Source organism: Gymnogyps californianus, chromosome 1, assembly GCF_018139145.2.
Source record: "Gymnogyps californianus isolate 813 chromosome 1, ASM1813914v2, whole genome shotgun sequence".
NCBI lineage: Eukaryota > Metazoa > Chordata > Aves > Accipitriformes > Cathartidae > Gymnogyps > Gymnogyps californianus.
In genome coordinates this window covers 164,843,320-164,859,145 of record NC_059471.1, presented here as the reverse complement: position 1 = coordinate 164,859,145, position 15,826 = coordinate 164,843,320, and the positions used below count along the sequence as shown (strand labels likewise).

Here is a 15,826-nt window from a genome sequence, read left to right as displayed (position 1 = left end):
GCACTGCCTTGCCTCACAGGAGGTATTGTGGTGGGTGACATGGTAACCTGAGGCATCATTTCTCCAAGATGTGACATCTCCCATTTCCTGACACAAGTGGCACTCAGTTTAGACGTACTTGTTTAGAGGCCAGAGACTGTCAATCAGCAGAACAGCAATATCTGAGTGTTGGAGAGGCAGGAGTTCCAGGCTCCTGCTGATTTTCTATGTGCAAATGTACATTCTAATTTAGGAAGAAAACCCACCAGCTTGGTACTTATCTTTGCGAGATTGCCAATCACTGCTGTACGAGAATAGCGGGGTCAAATAAAAACAAATCTGTTGTACTTTTCAGGCAGTTTGTCCACATTTTCTTGAAAGCAAATTCTAAGCAGTGTCAGGGGAACTGGGATACGCAATGAGGAACATAAAGACATACAATTTCTATTCACCTCTTGATAGATCCTTGTTCCTGGTGGGCTTAAATGAAAGCTGGCTTGCCCACAACAGCAGGTGTGGCAGGTGTCCTCATGCCCGTGAGATGTTGGAAGATGTTGAAGATGTTGGAGGCTGGCAAGCGGCAGCCTGTCCCTCTGCTTATGAGCTCACAGAGGCCAGGCCAGCATCCCCAGCCAGCTCGGAGAGCTGCCCATGACCTCATAGAAGGGTATGGCAACATCCAGCCATAACAAGGTGGTTTTGAGGTAAAAGACCTGCTGATCAGCTTGGAACCTTCCCAAACCCTTTCCCTCAACTCTAGCAATAAGAAAATCAATGGGATTTACTTGCGTTACCAACAGTATACTTGAACTGAGTGCAGCATGCATTTAACTGGCTAGATGCAAGGGAGAGCACCCAGTGGAGCAGAAAGAGCTTAGCTCTGTTTCTACTTGGTAACTGAAACCTTGTCCCACAAAATAAGAAATAATTCCTGCTCTCTCTAGCCCTCTGACCAGTCTTACACTTGGTCCTCCAAAGATATCATAACCAGTCTGGGGTTAACCAGTCTGCTGACGCTTCTCCTCTAGACTCCCTGGAGCTGCCTCTTGGTGTGACAGAAGTACCAAGTGAAAAATGTGAGAGGACTATTGTCCTCCAAGTCAGCAGACACTGCTGAGAGAAAGCAGTTGGGGCTGTGGCAGTACTGCTGTCCCCACTGAGCCCAGTACTGTCATGACAGAAGACCCCAAGCCCTGTGGAGGAGCGGCCAATCTTCAAAGCCTCAGCTGTCCCCCTCTCCAGTGAGATGGTACATGACAGGGATGTGCGTGGCCACAGCATTCCCATCACACCCCCTCAAGCATTCTCCCTCTGCTCAGTCTGTTGTTCTGGACAAAGGACTAAGAATTAAAACTGTATAATATGCGTGTTCCAAATAAGAACAGCCCCAAAGAAGAAAAGAAACTGTAAACCAGCCAAAACCCGTCTAAGCTGCTTTCAAATCTGTGTAGAAACACTGGATGGTTGCAACCAAAATCTGCCCTGCAGCAAATTCTTTCTGGTAACAAGAACAACATAAAAGAACAGGCCAAAGAGGCACAAAGTGGGGATGACTGCTGTGTACATGATTAGCAAGATTCCGTAGCTGCTGAGAGCTCCTGAAGCCCTGGCTCTACGGATGCTCCTGGGCTGGCCATCTGCTAACTTGGATCTTGTGCAGTTTGCGACTAATGTTGGTGTTAATGCTATGCGCAGCTTATAGTCTTGCTATTACCCACCCTGCAATGATCTTTCATAAAGTTCCAAGTTTGTCAACTAAGTCTCCATTATTTGAAAAACTGTAACAACATTGTGTTGCATGGCACCTTCACCCAGAGCAGGGGGTCTACAAATCCTGCTCAGAGATCAGACCACCTCTGCTCCCAGATGCATCTGTGCATAGAAAAATGTCTTTCCTACACCTCCCCCTGGCATATTAATTCTTTAAGCCTGCACCCATACTTTATTGCTTGCCCCCTCCTTATTCACAGTGATGCAACTGGTATCCAAGGAGATGTTTCATGTATCTTTATCCTGGTTCTTCATGTGCCTGGGGACTTTTGCTGGGAGAGGCACTTCGGGCAAGGAGGCACAACGGTTCCTACCAAGTGTCCACCAGCCTCCGCAAAGCTGATCAGCAGTTTACCACAGAGGGGGCTGCAGGGAAAGACAAGTAACAGAGTAGCTTCTGTGGTCCCTGCTGGGACCAAACTACCTCTCCTGTTCTCTTTTTACAGCCTGAGTTGCCCCATGAATGTCATCCAGTCACTTTTCTCCAGTAGTCCCCTGAAACAGCAGCTGGCACATGAGCCTAACAGAGGGATTGCCGGCCCCGCTTACAGGGGAGCAGTGCTGCCTTCAGGCCAAACCCAACAAGAAACGCATGTAACATCTGAGACTACGAGGAACTCCTGCTCTTTCAGCACTTCGCCTTTATTCCTCACAAACAGAGGCTTCTCACACGCCCCTCAGCTCTACCTTGTTTCAGGACAAGGGGGGCATTTTGTAGGATCTCCCCAGGAGAGCATGGGGGAAGAGTGGCCGCAGTGACCACGTTCACAGGGCTTCTCTTCTGTCCCAGCATATTTCCAGCACTGGCCATACCGGGGTAGTACTCCCTCACCCCAAAGGCGCCCTCTCCCCATACCCCTCCCTAACTGTGTCTTCACCCGCCCCCAGAGGCCGGCGGGGCCGGCAGAGAACCGCCCGCCCCTGCTCCTCCTCCCGCTCCCGCTCCGCCGCCTGAGGAGCCGGACACAACGGCCGCGTCCAACTGCCCACGCCGCTCACGTGATCCCCCACGGGCGCGCGGCGCCTCGAGCCACGCCCCCCCGCCTCCTGGCCCCACCCCCGGTCCAACCATAGAGGAGCCTCCGCGCGGAGGGGGGAGGGGGGGAGAGCAGCGGAATCATAGAGTTGGGGATGGCGCGCTAAAGTCTCCACTTCCGGAGCGCCGTTCCGCGCGGGGCGGCAGTCGCGCTTTACGGCGGCGCGCCACTCGGTCCCGGTTCAAGATGGCGATGGGGCCGCGGCGGCAAGGAGCGCGGGGGTTATAGAGGCCGCTGCAGCAGGAGGGAGCCGGGCCGCCCCGGCCGGGCGGAGGGGTGAGAGGAGCGGGATGGTGCTGGGCTGGAAGGAGAAGGGAAGCGAGGAGAAGAAGGCGGTTTGCGCTACCGCCTTCTCTTCCTCCGTCAGGGGAGGAGGGGAGGCTTTCGTGTGCCTCATGGGAGGCTTTCTGCCTCGTTCCCCAGCGGCCAAAAAAATCATAAATTTAATGGTTGGGGTTTTTTTCCTCCTTTGGCTGTTAACTTGTGTTGAAGCTCTTTGCTTTGTGTCCTAAAAGGATTTGGGATCGAGGTTTCAGAAGTTTATTCTCTTTCCCTTTACCCTTTAAATGTTAGAAATGTGGGAAATACGGGGTGCAAATGCGACTCCTACCTCTGTTTGGTGAGCTTCCCACCTAAAGAAATGATAGTGACTTGCAAAAAAATCAGTGCAGTCTTATAAGTAGGAAGTATGCTATTGATGATCACAAATCATGGGGTGCTCTTGCAAACAGCAGGCCAACTGTGAACATAACCTGGTAGTATGAGCCATGAGCAGAGCTCTCTGGATTTTTACTAGTTAGTGCATTGAATGTGATCAGTTCTTGGAGCTTGCTAGGAAGCCCTTCTGTGAGGCCATGAAGCACAAAATGAGGCACTGTGCTTAAATTTCTTTTTAGGGGGTAAGGGGAGGCATGTCATTTAGTGGTTTGAAAGTGGCATCTTCTGTAATTAGAGAAGAAGGATGCACATGGTGACTGCAGTGAGGCTGCAGAGAACCTCGGACTGAACTTGTGAATACTTTCACTTTGGTCGCCATCTATTTGGATGCAGAATGGTGACTAGAAAGCTGCATCCCATCAACTCCCAAATTTCAGAGGGTGTTTTAGATTTTGGGGTGGAATCTGTTGTGTGTTGTGTTTTTTGGTTTGTTTTTTTTTTTCCTGATGGTGTTTTGGCAGGGAAGTAGGGGTGGAGGTGGGGGGAGATTAGAGCTGTGAGAGAGGCAACATCCCTGGCTGTAGTTTGGACACTTATATAGTCGTCTGTAAATTGAGGAAATGTCTCAAGACAGGAAATAATTCTTTCCAGAATAACCTTTTCCTCTCTGGTCATCATAACACAGCTTGAAATAATGCTGATGGAGGTAGAGAGCACGATGGTAGTGGTACAGCAGTGGTCTATAGGGAGGACAAGAAGACATGGATGTGTGCAGAACACTTGCTGGTGGATACAGTGGGTGGTGGGGAGAGAAATCAAGGGCAGCTTAAAAGTCTGAGGAAGGGAGGAAATTTGTGGGAAACATTTGGAATAGGAATGGAAAGGTAAAAATTGGAGAGCTCTTATGAGAGTAAATGAAAAGCTAAGAGGGCTCTAATACACTCTTAGAAAAATAGAATGTGTGTTTCTCCCCCTGTGCCCCTCCATACTGTAAGAAAGAAGCTTCTTGGTTTGAGTCTTGGAGTGAATAATAACAGACTAGTCAATTAGTTTAAAATAGGTACTTAGTAAAGTAGTAGTAAGTAGATAGTTAAATAGTAGTATGTAGTTAAAGTAGGGTGATTTTGATGTGAATGCTTGAGCTTGTAGTAGAGTTTGAGGACCTCACAAGTATTTGAGGTTTTTGAGGGAGTAACCTGCTGATACAGAGAAGAGAAATAAGCATACTCAAGCCGGTGGTGCATAGGACCTGAAACCATGTCATCTTTTCCAGGTCTCTCCCTCTTTTTTAAAGGCTTTTTTTTTGAGGCAGAAGGAAAAAGGTCAAAATGGGGCGGAGATCTACATCATCCACCAAGAGTGGGAAGTTTATGAATCCCACGGATCAGGCCCGTAAGTATCCGTAAAAGCTAAGCAGATGGGAATGGGAGGGTCCTAGGGAAGCAGTTAAAAAGCTGTCTCTGAGGATAAGATCCTTACTTGTGAATCAGAACTGAGTTTCCCTAACTTGAAAAATATTATCTCAGTTTTGGCTGGTGTAAAAACTTCCTGAGAAGGCTACTTGCTTTCATGCTGTTGCTTCTCTGAGTATTTACCGCTTAGTTTTTACTGTAGTTATCAATGTTCGACGGTCTTTGTACTTAGCTGTTGGCTAAACTGCAAGCTGCTTCTTGGGACATAGTTAATCTAGCCAAGGCTAGAATTTGAGGAAAGTGTCAAATTTTGCAGATGCTCTGGTTAGATGAGGGAGTCGTCCAACTGTTTTTCCCTTTTGCTAACATGCCAGATGTTATCAATGCTAAGCAGATAAAGAAAATCCAGACTTCCATGGTAAATATGCTTTATTTCAGATGCATACTCAAAGCCTACATATTTTTAAAGTACGCTGGCTGTTGTTTGTATTTCAGCTTCTAGGCAGCAATCCTTTCATGACTGCGCATATCACTATGACTTTTGCTGCCTATTGTTCTTTTTTGTATAGAAACACTCCTGTTTCTGGAGACATGAAGACTGCTATATCTCCTTTTCTTTCTGTATAACACACATGAAATAGAAATCTATTTCATGCTGTATTTCTCTCTCACTGGGAATATGAGTTAAACAGTTACAGTCTTTATAAAATGAGTGAACTGTTGAGAAACGGCACTAGTCTTGATGAAGGAAAGGTTCTTCATAGACTTGGTTGTCTCATTCAAGTTGTTACTTTCTCTTTCTTTTCCCCTCCTCTCTAGGGAAGGAAGCTCGGAAAAGGGAACTAAAGAAGGTAAATAAAGAGTTCAGGAATGTTTACTTGTCATTCCCTGTACTAGGTATCATGTTTGTGATTGTAATGGGCTGTGGCTCATATCCTAAGATTGACTTTGGAAAATACTGTCCAAACAAGTAGTTTAAGAAAACATAGACAGAAATCTTGTTTTGAGTAACCATAGCTCATCATCTACTATTTTTTAACTTGTGATGATTACAGCTTTTCGAAATATTATTCTAAGTACTTGGGAATTAAAAAAACCAACCAAACAACAAGTAAGCCACCCAAGACTCACATACTTTTTAGTGTGTTTTACTGTATACCTTTTGTCGGTTGGTTATCTTGTTGATTGTATGTGTCTTAATTGGAGTGAATGAATTATAGAAGCATTTATAAATAGCAAGATAGTGGAATTAAAATTCCCAGAAGTTTTAATTACCTTTGCTGTTGATTTGTGTCATGGTTAATATTTGCAGGGCATTTTGAGGCGTGTTTTTTCCTGCAGACTGGGAATATTGAGATGGGAGTATTTGGTACAAATGTTCTATCTCTTTCTCCTGTGACACTTTTCTGATCTGCTTGATCTCTGATCTTCTTAGAACAAAAAGCAACGAATGATGGTACGAGCAGCTGTACTGAAGATGAAAGATCCAAAGCAAATTATCCGGGACATGGAAAAATTGGATGAGATGGGTGAGTGAGAGGTACCAGGTGTTGGACTTAGGCAGTGGTTTATGTAGATGCATAACATAGTTTTAAGGGACAACTGGGAGATTAAAGTAGAGTAACCTTTTTCCTTTCCTGTTAGAAGGGGAGATTCTGTGAATAATTGGGAATTGATTATGATTTGAGGTGATGTGGTGCCATCAAAGATGACTTTTTTTCAAGAAGATGGCTGATAAAAAGAATGAGTAGTGTGTGTGATAGTAACTTAGAGTTGAAGGAGGAGATTGTCATAAGGCTGAAGACTTCCTGAAAATAGGGATTGGAAGTTGTTTGCTTTGAAGTTGTTTCATTCATCACAGTTGTGCAGTAGAGTAACTTAGGAATTTTTGGGTGCTTTTTTGCTGTCTTGGATTAGAGTTTAACCCAGTACAGCAGCCACAACTTAATGAAAAAGTGCTAAAGGATAAACGCAAAAAACTCCGTGAGACTTTTGAGCGTATCTTGCGGCTCTATGAGAAGGAGAATCCTGACATCTATAAAGAACTGCGCAAGTTGGAAGTGGAGTATGAGCAGAAGAGATCACAACTCAGCCAGTATTTTGATGCTGTCAAGGTAATGCTTATTATGTTTCAGGCTTGTAACTGTGGTAGTGTATACTCTTTGTCTGCTCGTTAGGTGTGACAGTTATGAAGGAAGAGAGCTTTATAAGAGACCAGTGTATATGTTGTGGCCCATATTAAGTACTTATTAATTTTCATAGTATCTCCAGTTACAGCATTTCAGTGAGGACAGCATGGGGGTTGTCAAATCTGTATTTGTCTCTGATATACTGATTTCATTCAACATGAAATTACAGGGGAAGGGGAAATTTATGTTGCAAATCAACAATATCAGAATTTGTTTTCTGTATTAAAGAGAGAGCAAGCCTGTGAGTGTGCAGTTGATATTTCTGTGAATTTCTGCTAAATCTGTTGCTGGAAATAATGAGAATCCTTTGGCATTCCTTTAAAGAGCTTTCTTTGACATTCTTCCGTACCATATTGAAGAACATAATGTTGCCCAAGTGCAAGTATCTGTAAGATTTTTATTTTTATTTTTTATTTTTATTTTTTTTTTCCTTTGGAATATGCAGCAGCCTGTGATTTGTGTCTTCTGGATACTTAAAAAATACAGGCATACTTGTCTGCAGCCCCTTCGCTTTGGGGACTGAAGGTCTAAAGGGAGATGGAAACCTGACTGGGTTTTGACTGAAATACTAAAGCCTTTCGTGGGCACACTGCATGTGCTTTGTTTTGTGTTGAAAGCTTTTACTGTTGATGTTTTCCCAAATGTTTTTCATGGACTGCTGCAAGATAACACGCCCTAAGAACAAACACCTTTGGCAAGTGATGGCAGATCCCATGTGTTCTGTACTCCGAGAGGTAATGAGGTTGTGCAGTAGCTTCTGTGGGAGTAACCCATTCTCTCTCTCTCTCTTTTTTTTTTTTTTTTTTTTTTCCCCCCCCAGAATGCTCAGCATGTTGAAGTGGAAAGTATCCCCTTACCAGATATGCCGCATGCTCCCTCCAACATCCTCATTCAGGACATTCCCCTTCCAGGGGCCCAACCACCTTCTATCCTCAAGAAGACATCAGCCTATGGGTAAGCAGAAAAAGAAGCTTGGAGGGGAAGTAAAAAAGGAGCACTCTTATTACTAGGGAGGAGCTAGGGGTAGAAGCAGAGGTAATATTGACTAGCAGAAATCAGGAATTCTGTGAGAGTGAATTGCACTTTCTTTTAACCAAAGCCCTTTTTAATCTTTCCCTACTATTACAGGTTTTTATTTAAATTGCTTTGAGTAATACACTGTCTTCTAGCATTTGTCTTTCTGCATATCAGTAAAACTTAAAGCCCTGCCACTTTGAACATAAATGCCCCTTAAATTGCCATGTATGTGTTCTCTTGTCTTGCTAGTATATTCAGTTTAAACTCCTAGTTTACTTGTTTGTCAGATTCCTCATTCTAGTACTAGTTCTTTCTATTTCTTTCTGAATAGCCTTCTGTTCTCGCCAGCTTTGTGATTACTTCATTCCACTTCTGTGGTGGGATTCCATCCTTGCTTTTTTTTGTCTTCTCTTCAGTTGCCTTCAGAGAAGCTTGCTTTTGTCTGATCTTCAGCAATCGTCTTTGAGGTTGTAAACTCCTTGGGACAAATCTATACTCTCTAAATCTTCATGTTTCTTTTTAGAAGGCTGCTGTGTAAGCAATGATGAGAGAAGGCTAAAGAATTCTGTTAAGTGCATGTTTGCTTTCATTTGTTTCTATTCCTACATTTCTCATTTCCTTTCTTATTTCCAGACCACCAATTCGGTCCATTTCTGTACTTCCTCCTCCTGGGCTTGGTGTTCCACGTTTACCTCCAGGCAGGAAGCCCCCAGGACCTCCTCCAGGGCCACCCCCACCTCAGGTCCTACAGATGTATGGCCGTAAAGTGGGTTTCACCTTGGAGATGGCTCCTCGAAGGCGAGAAGAGGAGATTTCTTACAGTTCTGAAGCAGGTAAGGACTTTCCTGTTACTGTCTGGGGTTTTTCTTGACCTCTCTGGTTTGCTACAGATAGTTCAGCCGTGAACATAGCGTGCACTAGACAAGGTATTCTCTGGGCAATATGGGTGTTAATACTACTTGAAGGACTCTTCTTAAGTGATTGCACCTCTAAGGTGATTCTGGTATATTTCATAATATCTGCAATTTTGTTATCAGCTATATTTTTAAATATTGAAACTTCTAATTACAACTTTCAGATATGTCTTTTTCATTAGGTTGCACAGATTAGATATTTTCCCATGTAGTCTTAACAGTGCTGAAACATTGCACCTATTATCCCTTAAAAAAACCCAACCATTCTCAGAGAAGTCTTCCTTTAAAAAAAAACAAACCCACAACCAAAAAAAAAAAAAAACCCACCCCAAACCAAAACCACAACAACAAAAACTCCAACCAACCCTGGATATACATTTTCTAGGAGAACCTAGGTCCTCCTTTTCAGACAGTTACTGTATCATCCCTAGAAACTTTTGTGAATGGGTAGATCAGCTTTATTGCATACCAGAAAGCATCAAAGTATTTCAGTGGTGGGTGACTGCTGAGTACAAATGAACTAATGAGTTGCAGATAGGAGTTGCTTTTGCTTGTTTGCTGTGCAAATTAACCAGCTGGTTAATAGGAAATCTTATAAATAGACTCTCCAAAATATTCTTTAAGAATATGTGCTGAACAGTAAAGGGTTGACAATATGTCCATGCTGTTGCTAGGGGGATTTTTTCTAACTGTAGACATACACTGGTGTGAAAGACAGAATATTTTGTATTTGGAGTTTATGCATTTCCTAATACTTTGCTTCCTGCAGGACAGCGAGGGCATGATGACGATATGTCCAGTACTAGTGAAGATGAAGGTTATCCTGAGGATATGGATCAAGACAAGCATGATGAGAGTAGCGATGATAGTGACAGCGATAGGTCAGATGCAGACAGTGAAGGCGAGGACTTCCTGCACCGCGATAATGACAAGGAGAGGGAAGGTGGTGAAGAAAAGAAATCAGGTATGATGGGAAGTTATAGACTGGGGTTTGGTTTTTCAAAAGAGAAACACTGCTTAACAGAGTTTGTGTCTGTTTTTCTGACTGGGGGTGAGGTAATTTGTTTAGCCAGCTAACTCTGTTCTAACTCACCGAAATTCCAGCTGAAGAATTTTTATTACTAAACGGATCAGAAGGAAACTATCTAGAAGTGAAGTATCTTTCAGGTGGACCTGTTTTCTTAACGGTTGATTTAACTTAGTAAGGTCACAAGCCATTTTTCACCTGAAGCATTGAATTGGCACGGTACCCTACAAAAATTAAGCCTCAATGTAAAATATATTCACTCTTCAGTGACTTGAACAACTAAGACAACTAAATTTCATTCTACTAATGCTTTTGGGTAATATTTTTTTCTTCATTGCTTGGGGGAGACCAATTGATAGAGAATACTAGGTTAGCAAAACTTCAAATAATCAGGAACACCAATGTTAACTGTTACGTAAGGAGCATCATTATGTTAGAATGATACATTATCCATACCAGGTAGAAGACTTAAATCTGTCTGATTTTTATTATTTTCTTCCCATCTGCTGCCACCCTTGCCTGTGCTTTGCTTTCCCCAGGTCATAGCGTACGGTTTGCAGACATGCCTGGGAAGTCACGAAAAAAGAAAAAGAACATGAAAGAACTGACTCCACTCCAGGCCATGATGTTACGAATGGCAGGTGAGTGAAATGGATATATTAAGTGGAGGTATGCCATTAAGCTTCCAGTTAAGGTTTCTCTGGTAAGCTTACTTTGTTTGCACAGTTTTTATTTTATAGAGTAAATAATTTACTGTCATAATATAAGATCTGCTAAGAGTATAAGCTATGGTTAGGTATTTGTTGGGATTTTAAAAATTATTTTTAGTTTAGTAGTGTGTGTGTTTTGCATAGCAGAGTTGAAGTTACAGTAGCAGCTTGTGGGGCTTTTTGATGTACTGGGATTTTTGTCTTCTAAATTTTATCTTGCTTAACTTTTAAACAATTGCTCAAACGAAATGTGAACCTCTTAGTGAAAAAGAAAGGGTGGGATTGTCTGTGGGCTCCACCTGTAACCTGCAAGGATTCGTACTCCCTAAAAATATACTTTTGCAGAAATAAGTTAACCATAGAGTGAAGATTTTTTTTTTTCTTTCTTTGTTTTAGAAAGACACCCCAGTATCTTTCAAAGGCACTGGAGTTTCTTGGACATGGGGATTATGTTTACTTTGAGGTTGTGTCTCCATCCCCCCATCCCTGTTCCCCCCGCCCCCCACAAACTCCCACAAACCATAGATCAAATAGCTGCAGTTTGGGTTGGTAGTAGAAGTTTCAGCTCCCACATAGCTCTTCGTGGCAGAGCTCTATCTAGAACTGTGATTTCTTTTTAAAAATTTTTTTAATTTATTTTCATTTTCTGTTTAACAATAAAATGTGGTCAGTTTTCTTTCCTTTGAAGTAAGGTTTATCTTTCTTTTTCTTCTTTTTATTTCATTTTGTATGCTCAAGTTTCTCTGATGTTCACAAAGACATTACCTGTGGACTGATTTTATAAGTATGTCTCCACTTCCAGGTCAGGAAATTCCAGAGGAAGGGAGAGAAGTGGAGGAATATTCAGAAGAAGAGGAGGAGGAGGAAGAGGACTCAGAGTCTGAAGAGACATCACAACAACAGCAACAACAACTCAGTGAGGAAGCTCTTGCAGAGACCGGGTCATCTACTGCAACTGCCCAGACACAACAGCAGCAACCGCCTCCACAGCCTGTTCCTCCAGCTCAGATACAGGCACCTCCTATGCCTGGGCCACCTCCGCTAGGACCACCTCCAGCCCCTCCACTGAGGCCCCCAGGCCCACCCACTGGCCTTCCTCCTGGCCCTCCACCAGGTGAATACTTGATTGACTCTCGTTTGGAGGATGCAGGCTCTCAGTACTACAGACAGTGTATCAACTTGGGAGTTTTGAAGCTGCAAAATGTGTTGCAGATGAGGTACAGGAGCCCAGCGTTGTACTTGCCGAGACCCGTGTGATCTCTTCTGTGGTCAGTCTATTGTTGCTGTACTGTGCTTTTGAGGCAGCAGGCTCCTGTAGCTGTAGTCAGCCTGATGGACATTGGCTTGTTCATTAGCACTGACAGGCAGCAGCGGAGCCAGTGTTGGAGTATGAAGAACAAGGCCTGGTGCCATGTGCCTCTCCAGTGTTGTGTTTTTGATTTTTTTTTCTTGTGTTGTTCCCCTCGCACCCTGCCCCAAACAAGACATGCTAAAAAGGTTTGGGAGCCACTACCTAGTTGTAGGCTTTGATGGTTGTGGTTTTTTTTTATTTTTTTTTTTTTTTAAACAAGCTGCAGTATGAAGGCTTCTGCTGTTCTACCACCTGAATGTATTTCAGTCTTGTTAGGGAAGAAAACTATTCTCAGATTAAATAAGTACTAAATCTGAATTTATGTCAATATTAGACTGCCTGGAGACTATTAGCAATGTGGCCAATCAAGAACACTTTTTTTTTTATAGTGTATGGTTTTTTTGGGGGCAAACACTTGAGTTTTTTGGATTTAGAGGAAGACAGCAGTTTATTTTCTGTAAGTTAGTGGAGTTACCATATAGCTGAACTGGATAACAGTAGCAGGCTGTTTTGTAATTTAAAGAAGTGTATAAACCTGTCTCTTGAGCTCTTATACTTACATTGCAAAGATCAGTAGTTGGACTATAGTGAGGAGCAATATATACTATGATTTTAATGTATTTTATTCTATATGGGTACATTAACAATGTGGGGGTTTTTTTGTTTGGTTTTTTTTTCCCCCCCCAAGGAGAGGGGGGAGAGAGCAAAGTTCTTTCCAATGTCTTCCCCACAGTTTTATTTCTGATATCTCCTAGAGGGGGAACCTCAAAACAGTTACTTTCAATAGAGCAAAAGTACTTCTTCTCAGGCCAGAAGGGCAATCAAATGCCAGAGTGAAAAATTCTTTCACTTTTAGCTGTTTAAAGTCTAACCACCTCAGCTCAGTAGCTGTTCTCTGCTATTGTTCCATTACATGAAGAAGAGCCCTTTTTACAAGTGAGAGAAGATACTTGACTATTATGAAGGAACTTTCCTCTAAGTCTAAAAACTGCTGCCTCTTTTTGAGATTTTTTTTTTTTTTTTAGAAGATCTGTTTAATCTGGCAGCTGGCTAGCATTAGAACAGCTTTCAAGTTCCTGTTGAGGATCTTTAGTATTAGCTGATGGGAGAGTTTTGGGTTTTCTTAACCATGAACTAAATTTTTCTTCATTTGTGTGCATGCTTTCAGGAGCTCCTCCGTTCCTGAGACCTCCTGGTTTACCAGGACTGCGTGGGCCTTTACCTCGACTTCTGCCACCGGGCCCTCCGCCTGGGCGACCACCTGGCCCTCCCCCAGGCCCCCCACCAGGTCTGCCCCCAGGTCCTCCTCCACGTGGACCTCCTCCTCGCCTGCCCCCTCCTGCCCCACCAGGTAAAGTATTCTGTTTGCTTCAGTGCCAAGTCTCTCTCTGCTTTGTTTTCCCAGTTCTTGCTGTGGTGACCAAGCCAGGAAGTATAAGCGGTTACTAGTTTGCCTTTGTTCCTGTCTGTGGCTGCATTGTGCTATATCTTTTTCTATGTAGTAACAACAAGTAATTCCGTACTGCTGTGTGTAGTTTGGTAGCAAGAAATCTGTCCTCAAAAAGGGAATTTCAGAGTTTAAAACTTCTGATGGACTGTTTCTGAATAACCCCCCAGGGTGTTATAATGGTGCTCCACTTAATGAGTTGGAGATAGGGATATTTATTTTTTCCGCCTGGTCAGACATTTCTGATGACTCTGAAATTCCAGTGGGATGGTTCATCACGAAACTTTATTTTCAGGTTGTAACTTTAAAATTTGAAAGGGAGCAATACACAGGCTCCTGTAGCTTTCAAAGTCTGGGGAGCAGCAGCATTTTCAACCCAGCATTTGGTGCAGGGTTGAAAACATCTTTTATTTTATTTTTTTTTTTAAGCCAGTGCTACTGCATCTTGGGTTTTTTTTGTTTTGTTTTTTCTTCTTGGCTTTCTGAGCCTCTGTAGTTTTTTGACCAAAGATTTTTAAGACTCCCAGGTATGGAGTCAGCTCATGCTTTCTTTTCTTCTTGCAGGTATCCCTCCTCCTCGCCCAGGCATGTTACGGCCACCTCTGGTGCCTCCATTAGGACCTGCCCCACCTGGGCTTTTCCCACCAGCTCCCATTCCAAATCCTGGAGTACTGAGTGCCCCACCCAGCTTGATTCAGCGCCCCAAGGCGGATGACACCAGTGCAGCCACCATTGAGAAGAAAGCTACGGCCACTATCAGTGCCAAGCCGCAGATCACTAACCCCAAGGCAGAGATCACTCGCTTTGTGCCCACTGCCTTGCGAGTGCGCCGGGAGAATAAAGGGGCTTCAGCTGCCTCCCAGAGAAAACAGGATGATGAGCCTGCTCTCCCATTAACCAAAGCTGCCCCTAAGGCTGGATCATCTGCCCCTATCTCTGTACAGACAAAGGATGACGTGTATGAAGCCTTCATGAAGGAAATGGAAGGTCTCCTGTGACCTGTCATAGTCCTAGTCAGCTTTCCTGCCCCTCTGAACACAGATCAGACCACCATGGAGGGAGGAGAAGGAAAGGTCCTCCTGCAAGCAATGAAAGGGCTCGCATGACAGGGAATAGTTCCCTACCCACAGGTTAACTTGCCAGTATGCTCTGAATAGAGACCGCTGCAGATGAGGTGTGGCTGGGGACCTCCTTTCAGAGCTAGCATGTCCACTTAGTGGAAGGAAATTACAGTAAAGAAGGCAATGCCGCTTCCCTTGAGTCCTCCCCCTTCCTTGGAGGGAGATAATGGTACTCTGGGGAGGGGGGTGTGGGAGCGGGGGGTGACTATGCTCTGCCTGAATCCTTGCACATCCTGAATGCTCTGGTGAGGGTAGCTGAACAGGTTTTTAAGGAGCCAGAAGAGTGTTAGCAGCATTTCATACGCATATGGTTGTCCAGTTTTTATTTTCTGTACTGTTCTTTTCTGTAAATATTTTATAATCCTGTTTTTTAGTTGCAGTGAGATTGATCAATCATCTTTCTTCCAGAGTAGTCAGGGAGGTAATTTGTTGCATATACTGTACACTGGAATTTTGCACCCTGTCCCCTTTACGGTCATCCTGATGGCTTTTCATCGGCTGGGGAAACTTGATTTTGTCTTGTGAAAGACAATAAATGTTCAGTGTATCAAAATACTGGTTTCCTTGTGTTTTGTCTAAAACTAGCATGTAGATGGAAAGGGGGGAGGTTCTTTGCTGGCCTTGGGGGAAGATAGAGGCATTCTGAACCTCAGAAAAGAAAAGCAAATAGCTACGTTATAAATAATACATACTTTTTTTTACTAAAGTTCTCCTATATTCTTGTTTTTAAGTTCCTAAACATCCCTTTCAACCTTTGTTGGTAGCTAGTGGAAACGTAAGTCCTGAAGTACTAATAATTACAAAACGATTTCTTTTATATACTCGTATTGAAAGGTTTACTTCATATCAAGCCTGAGATATCCACTGGATGCATCTTGGACGGGCTACCTTAAGTGAAAGTTGGTAAACAATTTTCATTCTAAGAGCTTGACAGATAATTTTACTTGTGGAAAATCTCTGATCTCAAATTCTAGGAAGTTAGTGATTTAAGGTGCAGATATCTTTTAAAAAGGACTTTCACATTTCCAGCTTAAAGAATTCTTTTTCTATTTAGGCAGAAGTATTCCTTTAGCTTCATTCACTGTGCTGACAGAGCCAAATATTCCAATAATTCCTTACCACATGCAAGAAACAAATCTTTATTCTCATTTGAAACAGAACGCAAAATCTCTTGGGATCTTGTAGACAAATCGGT

General features: G+C 43.3%; 1 protein-coding gene across 1 annotated transcript; it reads left to right on the top strand.

Annotated features, from left to right (window-relative positions):
• Nucleotides 1–2,957: 2,957 nt before the first annotated feature.
• Nucleotides 2,958–14,798, top strand: WBP11 (WW domain binding protein 11). Its single transcript, XM_050914889.1, has 12 exons — nt 2,958–3,062; nt 4,717–4,835; nt 5,675–5,706; nt 6,291–6,384; nt 6,773–6,969; nt 7,865–7,998; nt 8,695–8,894; nt 9,745–9,939; nt 10,542–10,643; nt 11,515–11,826; nt 13,232–13,414; nt 14,075–14,798. The coding sequence occupies exons 2-12, from the start codon at nt 4,772–4,774 to the stop codon at nt 14,506–14,508; spliced, it is 1,947 nt and encodes a 648-aa protein (XP_050770846.1). The 5' UTR covers nt 2,958–3,062; nt 4,717–4,771; the 3' UTR covers nt 14,509–14,798.
• The last annotated feature ends 1,028 nt before the right edge of the window (nt 14,799–15,826 follow it).

Excerpts from the sequence above, each read along its gene's own strand:
- WBP11 (XM_050914889.1), top strand. The coding sequence starts at position 4,772 with ATGGGGCGGAGATCTACATCATCCACCAAGAGTGGGAAGTTTATGAAT. Across the intron at positions 6,385-6,772 it reads GGAAAAATTGGATGAGATGG|AGTTTAACCCAGTACAGCAG; the intron begins GTGAGTGAGAGG and ends GTCTTGGATTAG. Across the intron at positions 7,999-8,694 it reads AAGAAGACATCAGCCTATGG|ACCACCAATTCGGTCCATTT; the intron begins GTAAGCAGAAAA and ends TCTTATTTCCAG.